The sequence below is a fragment of the Bos javanicus genome, chromosome 29, assembly GCF_032452875.1.
Source record: "Bos javanicus breed banteng chromosome 29, ARS-OSU_banteng_1.0, whole genome shotgun sequence".
Taxonomy (NCBI): domain Eukaryota; kingdom Metazoa; phylum Chordata; class Mammalia; order Artiodactyla; family Bovidae; genus Bos; species Bos javanicus.
The window spans coordinates 29,755,678-29,770,233 of record NC_083896.1 but is presented as its reverse complement, the minus strand read 5'-3'; the positions used below and the strand labels follow the sequence as shown (position 1 = coordinate 29,770,233).

Here is a 14,556-nt window from a genome sequence, read left to right as displayed (position 1 = left end):
TTTTTTGGCCATACTGTGTCATGTGGGATCTTAGTTCCCCCAACCAGGGATCAAACCCAAATCCTCTGCATTGGAAGTGCGGAGTCTTAACCTCTGCACCGTCAGGAAGTCCCCCTAACTGCCTCACTTTAAATATGAGAAATCCGAAGTACTTTGAAGATATATAATTTGTTTAGATGAGATATTTTTAGATTTTGAAGATTCCCCCTCACCCCCAGGATTTTATATCTTGATAAATATAATTTCTTAATGTATAGTAACCCCATGAACCACATCCTGCCTGAGTGGTCCTCCATTGTCCCTTTTACATGTTCTACAATAATTATCAAAGTCTAGCTGAGTCTGCTGCTGCTGCTGCTGCTAAGTCGCTTCAGTCGTGTCCGACTCTGTGAGACCCCGTGGACGGCAGCCCATGAGGCTCCCCTGTTCCTGGGATTCTCCAGGCAAGAACACTGGAGTGGGTTGCCATTTCCTTCTCCAATGCGTGAAAGTGAAAAGTGAAAGTGAAGTCACTCAGTCGTGTCTGACTCTTAGCAACCCCATGGACTGCAGCCTGCCAGGCTCCTCCATCCATGGGATTTTCCAGGCAAGAGTACTGGAGTGGGGTGCCATTGCCTTCTCCTCTAGCTGAGTCTATTAGAGCTCAAAACAGCATGTAACAACCTAGTTCTTTCCCTGGAAGTCTGAGCCTATTATTAAATCCTAGCATGCTGACAGCCTTTACTTTGTTTATTGTGAAGAGGGCAGTAAGCAAGATGAATCACTCCCTCACCTTTTTTTCTTCCCAGAGACCTTGGGTTTTTGAGGTTCTGGATGTACAAATATTTGTAGAGGGAGTTGTAACTCTTCAAAACTATAGTGAGAATTGGCCTAGGGTCCTAAATAGTTGGGGGTGGGGTTGCTGGTTTGAGTGGTCACAGTGGGATTTGGTTCTGTTCCCTGTTGACTTGGTTTCAACTCATTCATTTACTCATAAACATGGCCATCATCATAGTACTCAGAAAGCCAGTGTTTTATCAATCTCTTTTCCAATTCAAAAACCAATCTACCTTAAAAAATGCTAGGTATCTTTTTTAGATGACTATCTCAGAGTTGTTTTGAAGATAAAAAGTGTTGTTGTTCAGTCTCTATGTCCAACTCTCTGTGACTCCATGAACACCAGGCTGTCTTTCACTGTCTCCTGGAGTTTTTGCAAACTCGTGTCCATTGAGTCCATGATGCCATCCTCCATCTCATCCTCCGTGGCCCCTTCTTCTCTTGCCCTCAGTCTTTCCCCAGCGTCAGGGTCTTTTCCAAAGAGTTGCTTTGAAGGTGAATTGAGATCATGGATGTGAAGAACCTTTGGAAAGTATTATGAAGGCTTTATGCATGGTATCGAGCATCTTGTGAGCGCTCTAATTGTGCTGTTGGGAACAGTAGAAGAAAATTAATCGAAGCTCCTTTTCAATAAAAGTTACGGAAAAGTCTCATTGCAGCCCGAATAACACAAGTGGAATTTTGATACTCCTGCAGTAGACACAGGCTGTAACATTGCATTCTTCTCATGCCTCTGTATAAACTGCGGCATGTGGTATTCAAACTCTTCTACAGCCAAATACCACTTCCCAGTGGTGACCTGCCCAGAGGATGCATGAAACACTAATGATAAAAAGGTCCTTCTCCACTACCCTAAGCCACAACTAATTGCCTCCACTTGCTAGAATCCATCTCTGCATGAGCAGGCTCCCAGCCACACCCTTCACATCCAGCCCTCATTCTGACTCACTAAGTAAACACGCCTGTTCCAGGAGCAATATTTGAAAGTTCTCAGTGAACTTAATTAACTTTCTTCTATCCTATTTTTCCACTAGCTTCTTGTTTTCTTTGATGGAGAAAGCTTCTGGGACACCTTTTCTCTCTTTTAAACAAACAGAGAACTGACCTCCCACTGTTAGCCCTGTTTTCTGGTTGGTTCTCTATGAAGCTGCAGTCATTCTAAAAATACTCCCACCTTTTACCAGGAATCTGACTTCATTGTGGAAAAGAGACTCTGCTGTTGTTTCCTAGGCTCCCTTCCTCCGCAGAATCGGAGACCTTTCGTTGTCGGTGTTAACAGCACTTTAGAGGGACCAGGCTGTCAGTCCTCGGGTTTTATTGTGTTGGCAATTTATTTGTTTTCATAAATTGCTCTCTCATTTTTTCACGGCAGCACCACTAACATTCTTCTGCCAGCTGTTGTCGCTTAATCTCTCAGAACCCAAATTTCTTAATCTGTAAAATGGAAGTATTACTATCTTCCTAAGAATGTTGTTTTGAGAATTAAATGAGATGATGGTTATTTAATGTCTGGCTCCATGCTGAGCACATAATATGTGCTCTGTAATTCTTTTTGGGTGTAGGCGACCTATTTATTTTTTTCAGCACAAATAAATTATTTTTACCTTCTTCTATGTATTCTGTACGCTCTTAGTAGTGAATATTAAGGCTGTTTTTAGATTGGCAGTTTTTAAAAATTTTATTTTACTGAAGGATAGTTGATTTACAGTGCCTTGTTAATTTTTGCTGTACAGCAAAGTGATTTAGTTATCCATATAATACGTTTTTCATATTCTTTTCCATTCTGGTTTATTACAGTATATTGAATATAGTACCCTGTGCTACACAGTAGGACCTTGTTTATCTCTTCTATGTATAATACTTTGTACCTCAGCTAATACCGAGCGACTAGTCCGTCCCTCCTCCACCCCACTTTCCCTCTGGCACCCGCAAGTCTGTTCTCTGCGTCTGTAGATACGTTCATTTGTGTCGTATTTTAGATTCTGCATGTAAGTGATATCCTGTGGTATTTGCCTTTTTGTTATTTCGCTTACTATGATATAGACTGGCAGTTTCTTAAGCCAACCTTCCATTTTATCCAGAAAAAAAAAAATGGAAACAAGTAAATTCTTCCTTTACCTTTGCCAGTCTTGTTTGATTTCCTCCCTCTTGTCTATGACTTGTCTTCCGAGTATACTAGAGGGAGGTAGTTCTCTGTTGTTGTATGCAGTGAAAGTGTTAGTCGCTCAGTCTTGTCTGACTCTTTGCAACCCCATGGACTGTAGCCCACCAGACTTCTCTGTCCATGGCATTCTCCAGGCAAGAACACTGGAGTGGGTAGCCCATTCCCTTCTCCAGGGAGTCTTCCCGACTCAGGGATCGAGCTCAAGTCTCCTGCATTGCAGGCAGATTCTTTACCATCTGAGCCACCAGGGAAGCCCATGTGTTAAGTTGTTCATCTTTTGCTGTGCAGTTGCTCAGTCATGTCTGACTCTTTGCAACCCCATGGATTGCAGCATGCCAGGCTTCCCTGTCCTTCACCATCTCCTGGAGTTTTCGAAAACTCATGTCCATTGAGTCGGTGATGCCATCCAACCATCTCATCCTCTGTTTTCGCCTTCTTCTCCTGCCTTCAATCTTTCCCAGCATCAGGGTCTTTTCTAATGAGTCGGTTCTTTGCGTCAGGTAGCCAGAGTATTGGAGCTTCAGCTTCCAATGAATATTCAGGATTGATTTCCTTTAGGATTGACTGGTTTGATCTCCTTGCTATCCAAGGGACTGTCAAAAGTCTTCTCCAGCACCACAGTTCAAAAGCATTACTTCTTGAGCATTCAGCCTTCTTTATGGTCCAACTTTCACATCTGTACATGACTACTGGAAAAACCATCTTTGGGGATAGTTATATCTGATGAATGACTTAACAGGTCCCTTATTATCTTACAGGTCTGTGGGTTAAAAGGATAAAGTGGGCCATTCTGTGGGCCTTGCTTGGGGTCTCTTAGACCTTTGTAATCAGATAGCACCTGGGGCTGGAAATGCCCAAGAGGCTCCACTCACACGTGTGGCATCTTTGTGAGGGCTGGACTCCACCTACATGCCCTCCTCTCCCTCCCGCCCCCCTCCATTTCTCTCCCTTCCTCCCTCTCTCCCTTCCCTGGTCACTTCTCTCCATGGCTAGCTTGGACGTCTGTATGTGGTAGTGCTCTGGTAGGGGTGCCAGGCCTTCTTAAGGCTTAAGCCTGGAAGACCACAGCCTACTTTGGGCTTGGCATTGGTTACAGCCACTCATGGGGTAGCCCGATTCAGCATAGGAGAGGACTGTCCAAGGGTGTTAATACTAAGGGACCTTTGGGGACTAGCTACCCAGTAGGTAATGGTCTAAGTCTTGATCTTTTCTTTGCTACTTGTGTTATTTTGTTCCCAAGGGAGTGCATTACTCATTGTGTTCATTTACCAATTAGAGTAAAAGTTCCTTGTTGGCCAACTTAAAATCTCCAGAGGTTACACTAGCAACTTGTTGTAAAAGAGGGACTGCTCACACAGAGCAGGGGAAAACAGCATCCTTTCACATCAGAGACCTGGGTTCCATCCCTATGTTGGGAAAATCCCCTGGAGGAGGAGATGGCAACCCACTCCAGTACTGTTGCTTGAAGAATCCCTTGAACAGAATCTGGTGGACTATGGTCCACAGGGTCGCAACGAGTAAGAAACGACTAAAGCAACTTAGCAGTAGTACTAGCTACCAAACCGCTGCATTGTAGAACTGCTTTTGCAGAAAATTAATTTGCTTCTTCATGAATAGTAGATAGCTACTGGAGATCAAACCAGTCAATCCTAAAAGAAATCAACCCTGAATATTCACTGGAAGGACTGATGCTGAAGCTGAAGCTCCAATATGTTGGGCACCTGATGTGAAGAGCTGACTCCTTGGGAAAGACCCTGGTGCTGGGAAAGATTGCGGGCAGGAGGAGAAGGGGACAACAAAGGATGAGATGGTTAGATAGTATCACCGACTCAATGGACATGAACTTGAGCGAACTCCAGGAGATAGTGAAGAACAGGGAAGCCTGGTGTGCTGCCATCCATGGGGTTGCAAAGAGCCAGACATGACTTAGTGACTGAATGACAATAGCAACTGGAGATTAGATGTCTCCATGAATTATAAGTTGAAATGTTACCTGTTTTAACTACTAGGGCTCAAATTGTGCTAACATTGTGTTAGATGACGGCACAATGTGTGAGAGACCCTGAAATGATGAATTTCTTCCATCTCCTCTTTCTTTCTCTGCAGTTCCTTTTGAGACAGATACCAAAGCAGAAATAGTCACATCTTCTGATCCCACTCAGAATGATAAAAGTGATGATTCAGAAACTGGATTATTGAGCTCATTTCCGGTGAAAGAACATTCCAGTGTCAAGGAATCATCATCAGAGAAAAACGCTAGTGGCCCCTCTGTCCCTGATGCCCCCATCATTCTGAGCCCCCCTCAGACACACACGCCAGACACCTACAGCCTGGTCTGGAGGGCAGGGAAGGATGGCGGGCTGCCCATCAATGCCTATTTTGTGAAGTATCGAAAGGTAATGTCTTGTCGTTTGTGATCTTTCTCTTCTCACATCCTCGCATCCTGTGTATAACACATGCTTGCTATCTTTCACACTAGTGGAGTGGCAGGAAGCAGAACAGGAGCATCCCAGGGTGATGGGTTTGGGAGAGAGTCAGCAGTCACACTGGGTTCACCAGTCTTATAAAAACAGTAAGAGTGAAGTACAAATAACCTCCCCCAGATTGGGATTTTAAGAACCAAGTAACTTGACAGTTGTTTTGTTGACCGTTCCTTGGGGTTTGAGAAATCTTAGTTCCCCAAGCAGGCATAGAACCCTGGCCCTGACAGCGAAAGCCCCGAGTCCTAACCACTGGACTGCCAGGGATTCCCTGCTTCTTGACCTTTTTAATCAAACATTTTAACCCCTTGGGTGTAAAGCTTTATAAACCACTTTTTAAAAAGTAATTCCTTCCCTCTGTGAAGTGGCAGAAGACAGTTTATTTAGCGAAGAAGTAATTTCTTATTAGAAACCACTGTTTGAACAAAATTTTCCATTATAATCTCTGATTAATATTTTCATTTCCAGTTGTCTTCCTAATTGTATTAATATTTTTCATTGGTTATTTGTTATGGTAAACGTTGGTCCGTCTTGATTTCTCAGATAATATTTTTTATCCACAGACTTATATTAAAACAAAATGAAAATCCTCCCTTCTTTGTTTAATGAGATTAGTAAATGAAATGGGAGGAGATGTACTCGTATTTAAAATAATTTTCTATATTCAAGATGTTTTGGTATCCATCATTTAATAGGAATATTTTTTTATCCTTTAGGTATTTTTTTAATTGAAGTGTAGTTGATTCACAATGTTAATTACTGCTGTACAGCATAGGGATTCAGTTATCCCTATATATACATTTTTAAAAAATATTCCTTTCTATTATAGTTTATCATAGGATATTGAATATCTAGTTCTCTGTACTAAATAGTAAGACCTTGTTGTTTTTCCATTCTCTGTATAAAAGCTTACATCTGCTATTCCAGCCTCCCACTCCATTTCTCCCCCTACAGTAATATTTTTAATATCTGGAAAAATTAACATAACGATACTTGGAAGTTTATTCACTGTTTTTAACTTGATGATTCTAGATGAAGGAAGTTTCACTGGTAATCCTGTCCACATGGAAACTTCCATGAATGTTGGCCCTTGGTTTTATTAAGGAAGGCATAACAGATTGGATCTCTTTTTCTTTCCTTCAACTCAACAAACAGTATAAAAACATGAAACAAGACTGTTAGAAATATATAATGCATAATTGCATAAATTATATAGACATAAACATGAACTATGATTTATCAGGTATTGTATATATTATATATTATCATTAGTATGTATTATTGTTTACTTAGTTAATTCTCCCATTAGTCCAGTAAGAAAGGAGCAACGTTTCCATTACCAGGAAAGGAAATGACTGGGTAATCAAGTAACTTCCTTGAGGCCATAAGTTAGTGGCAGCTGATGAGCAGCAGCCTTTTTCAAAAACAGTGAGAATCCCAAACTTCTCACTGCAGGTCTCCTTCTGGTTCTTAATTGGAAGAGGCATTGTGTCTCTTTCACTTTTGATGGTGCATCGCTTCCCCAGATTCATTTTGGAATTGAAGGACTTCTAGTTTTTATCCAATTGAAATGGAAAGATTTTTCTGCCCTATATCTCCATTTTGAAAAATGCCTTGTTTTCGCTTGGGTAGCTGGAGGATGGTGTTGGTGTCGTGGGAAGCTGGCACACAGTTCGAGTCCCAGGAAGTGAGAATGAGCTCCATTTAACAGAACTGGAGCCATCGAGTCTCTACGAAGTTTTGATGGTGGCGAGGAGTGCAGCCGGGGAAGGACAGCCTGCCATGCTCACCTTCCGAACCAGCAAAGGTGAGTATAATCTTCCCTAAGAGGAGGGAGTTGGCTGTATTGATGTCACTTTTTAATAATTAGTGTCATTTTGGGGTAGCAAGTTTCTTGTATATAAATTTACTAAATAAACCTATTATAGTACCTCTTGGGGCCACATTTAGATGGTTGAATTCTTCTAGTCCATCTAGCATTTCACAGGTATTTTTGAGAGCTTATGATAGGTTAGGCAGTAGGGTAAGGGACACAGGGAAAACAAGGATAATCAAGACAAGATCCATCCTGATAGAGCTTCTACTTTGCTAAAAAAGGTAAGACATACACATAAAGGCCAACTCAAGGCAAAATTTCAGTTCAGCTAATATTTACTGAATGACTTCTCAGTGCCAGGCAGTAAACAAAATAGATAATACTCCTTTGCTGTCATGGAGCTTCCATTCTAGTTGGGAGAAGTCTACACATAAGTTATAAGAACATTAGTAGATGTTGAATGTTAACAGGAGACATAAATTAAGGGATGGGTGTAGCATGGGTTTCTCAGGTGGTGCTAGTGGTAAAGAATCCACCTGCTAATGCAGGAGACCTGAGAGCTGTGGGTTTGATCCTTGGGTCGGGAAGACCATCTGGAGGAGGAAATAGCAGCCCACTCCAGTGTTCTTGCTTGGAGAATCCCATGGACAGAGGAGCCTGGTGGGCTGCAGTCCACAGGGTCACAAAGAGTCAGACATGACTGAAATGACTTACATGCAAGCACGTGGGGTGGTAGCGGTTGTCCCAGTTTGAACAGGTGGCCAGAGAACTGAGCAGCTGACAGCAGGGCGGAACTTTAAGGAGGTGTGTGGAAACCCATGTGAGTATCTGGGGCTGGAATATCCCAGTAGAGAGGATAGCAAGTGGGTGTGCTTGGAGCACTGAGGGGCCACAGTGATGAGAGTAAAGTAAGTGTGGAGGAGAGAATGCTCAAGGAGATGGATGATCATCGGCACATTGTCCAACCTGCTGGGACACCAACTTTGACCCTGAGTGAACTGGGAGCATTGGAGAGTTTTGAGCAGAGTTGTGACACTGCCTCTTGTGTGTTTCACTGCTGGCTATAGGGCCATGCTGACTGTAGGGTCAGGATAGATTGGAGGAGGGCAAAGGGATAGGGAGGGACCAGATCTGACATGGTCCAGGCAAGACAAGATGCCAGGGGATAGTCTTCTGTGGGGCAGCTTGTGAGGGTGGTGGTGGTGGTTTAGTCGCTCAGTCATGTCCAAATCTTGAGCCCCCCATGGACTCCTGTTCATGGGATTCTCCAGGCAAGAATAATGGATTGGGTTGCCATGCCCTCCTCCAGGGAATCTTCCTGACCCAGGAATCAAACCCAGGTCTCCTGCACTGCAGACAGATTCTTTACTGACTGAGCTACAAGGGAAGCCCTCCCAGTTTGTGAGGATAGCTTGATTGAAAAGATGCCATTTCAGGGCTTCACTGGTGGCTCAGTGTAAAGAATCCATCTGCCAATGCAAGAGACATGAGTTCAATCCCTGACTGGGAAGATCCCACACGCTTCAGAGCAGTTAAACCCATGCACCACAACTGGTGAACCTGAGCTCCAGAGCCCGGGAGTCACGACTGCTGAGCCCACGTGCCTCAACTCCTGAGGCCCGTGTGCCCTGAAGCCCGTGAACAAGAGGAGCCAAGCCACCACAGCTACAGAGTAGCCCCTGCTCGCCACGACTAGAGAAGAGCCTGCACAGCAACAAAGACCCAGCGCTGTCATAAATAAATAAAATAAACAATTTAAAAAGATGCCATCGCAGGTTGGCCATAGATGAACAAAAAGACTTCTGTGAGCAGAGACGGGAATTGGATACAAGAGTTTTTGGTGTAGCACAGTGTTGGAAAGGAGTTCTGATGATTGAAAAGAAATTGTCTATTGACTTTTGAAAAATATCCTTTTATTTAATTACTGTGTCTAGACAGAAAAATAGTATTTCTTATTTGAAATGTATTTTGAGTTATTACCCATAATTAGTCCTTAGTTGTTTATACAGCCTGACCTGCAAATCCTGAATAATGAGCATGTATTTCAGTTCTGAAATAATCAATTTCATTTTTCCCCCCTTGAAATTTTAAAACGGCATGACAGCTTTCGCATGAAGAAACTTAACCGAAGCTCTTAAATAATGAATATTCTGCATCAGAATTAAGAAATATGTACAGTAAAAATAAAAGTGGGTGAATAGTTTGAAAATCTTTAGTCATTTGGCTTTTTCATTTGTGTCATTTTTTATGTGTGTAGATTAAAGCTGTCCTGGTGAAGAGAGACACATTTTTGTTATAGGTACTAGAAAAAGACAAAGTAACTTCTCAAGTTAATTCCTCATATTAGCCAAGTAATTACAATGTAGATTTTAAATTTAGACACTGTAACCGATAAATTCATATATTTATATGCCAGTTGAGTTTCATAGTATCTTTTCTTATGCAAAGAAGCTTATTTGTATTATATTATGTTATATTGTACCTTTCTAGAGAAAACAGCATCATCGAAAAATACCCAGGCCTCCTCTCCACCTGTGGGCATCCCTAAGCGCCCTGTTGTTTCAGAGGCTGCAGACAACTTCGGAGTGGTACTCACAGATGCTTCTAGGCATAGTGGAGGTAAAGAGAAGATTCTTCACTTATTCATTCTGTTTGTTTCCAAATGTAACTGACCTGTTTCAGGTTATTAGGGGGTGGAGTGGGACAGGATATTTATTATTCAAATTATATCCTACCATATAACTCTTATAGGTTTTATTTCAACCATTTTAAAATGTCTTGAATTTGAAATCTTAAATACCCAGTACCATGATTGATATTCAAAGTAATAAACTCAGATTTCAAATGTTATGATACTAAGTTTTTATAACTCACAAAAAGGATTTTTCTGTCTCCTCTCTGGCATGGAAACCAAATTTACATTGGAACCCTGAACATCTGACTTGTTTTTTTTGGTGATTTGTCAAAATATGTCATGGTACCTATAGTATGACTTAGTTTTTTATTGATTGATTACATGTCATTCTCAGCTTTATTGTTGTATCATGTTGATCTTAGAGTGTTTAGATGTCATAACAATAAGATTTTTAAAAGACTTCTTTTTAGTATTTAATCATACATGAATTCTCCTGTTACAACATAATGTGCTTTTTGTGATCTAGGGAAGGCTTAACATTTTATTACTGAGCTCTAAGAATTTTCAAGCTTCTCTTCCCTATTTTTATAGTCTATGAGTTGGCCTCAGACAGAAGCAAGTCATAACATTTGAACACCTCTGTGGAATGCCTCTGCATTTTCAGTATCATGAGCTGCTTTTTCTTGAGTCCTTTCGCCTCTGAGATCAGAAGAACAAAAACCTCATGAACTAACACGCAGTACTACATGCTGGAGCAGCAGAGATCAAATAAATCTTGCCCTTGGAGAGGCTTACAGTATAGGAGATGATGCAGACAACTAAACCAATACCAATATAGCAGGGAGGATAGATCAACCAGCAACGATGGTTTTGATTCTGCCTTGGAATCAAACATTTCATGAGATTTACCTAAATCACTTCCTTGATAGGAAGGAGGCCCAGTGGCTGGCAATAAGAGATGTTCCCTAAGCTGAGCTTCAAAGGCAAGAATGTTATAGCTGAATGAAGAAGCAGGAGAAACGGTTCTGGGCAGAGACCTCTCATGCAGAGACAGATGAAGGATATGTTCTATTTCATTTAGACATTCAGAGATTTTTATTTAGTACTATGGGGAATCATGCTACAGTGGGGGAGGAAAGCAGTTGCCTTGTATGATGTCCTTAAAGATTCAGTCTTTCCCTGAAAGCTATGAAGAAGCCTGGAAGATTTTAGAGATGGAATGGGGGAGTGGCATCAGATGAGGCTTGGAAATACAGATAGTGACAGTGTGAATGGGGAAGGACACAGACCAGAGATGAAGGGAACTGAATCCTCACTGAATGAAAGCGAGAAATACGGTGACTTGGGCAACTTGAACCATTTACCAAGATAGGTGATAAGAATTTGTTGCTGAAGGTTATGGATTCTGTGCTGGCAATCATGAGTTTGGTGTTATCCAAGCAGAGATAACCCTAAAGAAAGGATTTATTTAATCTTCACAATAACCCTGTGAGGAAGGGAGCATCAGCATATTACAGATCAGGAAACTGGGACTCAAGGGGGTTGTGGAACTTGCCTAAGGTCACCCAGAGAGTGGTGGTCAGATATTTAAGACTCCAAGAGCAGTATTCTTTATCTCCTTTCACATGCTGTTTATTTTAGGTATCGATGGTATTCTTCTCTTTAGGGACTTTCCCCTAATAACGTTCTTTTTCTACTTGGTCTGTGGTATTCTTTATGAGTTTTAACCTCATGTGAATTAACAGAGGAAGTTGTTCAGTTATCTTCGTATTAAAAGAGAAATTCACTAACTTCTATTCGTTCTGTTTCCATTGCTTTCTAACTTGAAAGGAATACAGTAAGTATCATGCCAAGTTGCCTGCTTTGAATGTGTTCATCTTTTCATCCATTAAACAATTTGTTTTTAAAATGCCACGAATTCCTTCATACAGGCACCATATGCAACATTATTTTGTTATGTGTTTGTATTCAGATTGAAGAGATGTTGAGACAGAGGGGTGTTGGTGGAGGCCAGACCCAGGCTAGACAGAGACAGGGCTTCCTGAGTAATTCACTGAAGTAATGTAACCATGGGGGCTTCCCCGGTGGCTCAGCAAGAAAGAATCCACCTGCTGATGCAGGAGATATGGGTTCAATCTCTGGGTTGGGAAGATCCCCTGAAGAAGGAAATGGTAACCCATTCCAGTATCCTTGCCTGGGAAATCTCATGAACAGAGGAGCCTGGCAGGTTACAGTTCATGGGGTTGCAGAGAGTCAGACATGACTTAGCGACTAAAACGACAACAATGGAACCGTGGTCCAGAGCTGGTCCTCCTTGTTCCAGCTCTAGAGACATGACAGTGAGCGTGTGGAAGGGCAGTCGGTCTTGATAACCAGCTCATTCTTAAAAAGCTCTCAGGTGACTGCTGTAAAGTGGGTGGCAGTTCACAACTTCCAAACTGTTGTACAGCCCAGGCTGTTTCTGTCCACACCCTTGCTCTGTAGGGACCGGGTGGGAAGCCAGTTATAACCACCAGATTGCTTGGCCAGCAGTTAGGGACACGTGTTGGCTACACAGTTTGAATGGCTGATAAACTTCCTCCTGAGGTTTCCACCTGCCACAGAATCGAGACCGTCTCGTCTGTGGGCTGGAAACATCCCTCCTCTTGGCCATGCTAACCGAGAGCTGCCAGGTGTTGGGTTCACGTGGATGACCACGTGGATCATCTGTTTCCTGATACCACTTGTCTTTATTTAACTGTGAATGTGTCTTCCTGCTTTCATCCTAAGCAGTGGTTCTCCCTTCCCATTTTTATCAGGATTGATTTTACTGGTTCGGTTTATCTCTATTTTACTGCTTGCAGTCTGTTTTTCAGACTAGCATTCCTGTAGCCTTGAATGTGTTAAGATACGTACAGTAGTAATAGCTACATTGCTGATTATTGACAGGCTATGATCATAATAGCTAATAAACAGAACAATCTATAGACTATTGGCTGAATATGTTTTCTATAGCTCAGTTGGATAATGAAAACCATTTAAATAACACATCGTTTTGAAATTTACTGTAAATTATTACCACAGTCAGACTTGAAGCACCAAGTAATAATTACTTATATTGTTTTAGCATGCCTCAGTCATCATACTCATTAACTTTCGGATTTTCAGAGATACTTATCAAGTTTATAAATTATCTCACTTTTCCTGCTACTTCCTCTATTTCATTGCACATTAACTTTTCAGAGGACAGAAAGAAAGTCATAATGTTATTAACTCTGGCAAGAATTTTGGTGCAGAGCCTTTAGTAAAGTGATGTTGGGGATTTATCCCTTTTAGTTCACTTGAGTAATTCTTGTTTCTGATGCTGAGGGTTATCGAAATGAATGTTTCCATTTTCAGTCCCAGAGGCACCTGACCGGCCTACTATCTCCACTGCGTCAGAGACGTCTGTCTACGTCACATGGATTCCTCGGGCGAACGGGGGCTCTCCAATCACTGCCTTCAAGGTTGAATATAAACGGATGAGGACTAGTGATTGGCTGGTGGCGGCTGAAGACATCCCTCCTTCTAAGCTTTCTGTGGAAGTTCGTAGCTTAGAGCCAGGTAGTAATATTCAAACATTTTGTTTTAGGCCAGCAGTGCTGACCTTAGATGCATATTCGTCTTTTTTTTTTTTTTTGACCATGCCTACTGCATGCAGGATATTAGTTTCCTGACCAGAGATCTAGTCTGTGTCCCCTGCATTGGGAAGTCTTAACCACTGGACCACCAGGGAAATCCCTAAATACATATTTGTAATAATCATATATTCTTCTAATTGTTAAAGTAATGTGAGCTTATTGTATAAAAAGCAAAATTGTATCTGAAAGCAAAATATAAAAAGAGAATAGTCACTCCAAACCCACCCATCTAGAGATAACCATTGTTTATATTATGTTGTATTTCTTTCTAGTCTTTTTTCCTTTCTAATACAAACTGGGATCATGCCATAAATATTGTCTTGTGACCCCCCTTTTCCCATGTTATATCATAATTAACAATTCTTCAGAAAATTTTTCAGTGTTTAATAACTGTGGATCTACTGTGTAAGTATACCATGATTGACTTAACCTAGTCTTTATTTCTGGGCTTTAGACTATTTCTAACTGCAATTGAGTGGAAGTAGGGTTGTGGTGACATCTTTGTGTGTGTGTATGTATGTGTATTCTGCTATGAATGAATGTTTTAAGAGGGAAATTGCTTGTTATTTGAGTACAATTGATCTGATGACGCATCTTAGCATGGTTAAACCCACTACTTTGCTTTATGGATATGAGACAACATTCAGCACCTCTTTGTTCTGTTAAGTTTTGTTTCAGCATCAGGGGAGCTTCTCCAGACCCCTGTGTGCTTAGTCGCTCAGTCATGTCTGACTCTTTGTGATCCCACAGACTGTAGCCCACCGGGCTGCTTTGTCCATGGGGATTCTCCAGGCTAGAATACTGGAGTGGGTTGCCATGCCCTCCTCCAGGGGATCTTCCCAACCCAGGGATCAAACCCAGGTCTCCTGCATTGCAGGCAGATTCTTTACCATCTGAACCACCAGGGAAGCCCATCCAGACCCCCTAATATATGAAACAACCCATAAAAGAAGAAAGCACTAATCACAAATCAACTTTATTTACTT

At 41.7% G+C, this 14,556-nt stretch overlaps 1 protein-coding gene across 6 annotated transcripts in view; it reads left to right on the top strand.

Moving 5' to 3' along the window:
* CDON (cell adhesion associated, oncogene regulated) overlaps positions 1-14,556 on the top strand; it is a 99,323-nt gene that overhangs the window by 48,376 nt on the left and 36,391 nt on the right. For all 6 annotated transcript variants that reach the window (XR_009734536.1, XM_061406367.1, XM_061406365.1 and 3 more), the window contains 4 exons: positions 5,087-5,376; positions 7,093-7,267; positions 9,767-9,895; positions 13,290-13,493. Coding sequence is in view for 5 of the 6 variants with exons in the window: in XM_061406367.1 (XP_061262351.1) it covers positions 5,087-5,376; positions 7,093-7,267; positions 9,767-9,895; positions 13,290-13,493 (798 nt within the window). In the remaining variant the exon portion in view is untranslated. The remainder of the gene's footprint in view (positions 1-5,086; positions 5,377-7,092; positions 7,268-9,766; positions 9,896-13,289; positions 13,494-14,556) is intronic.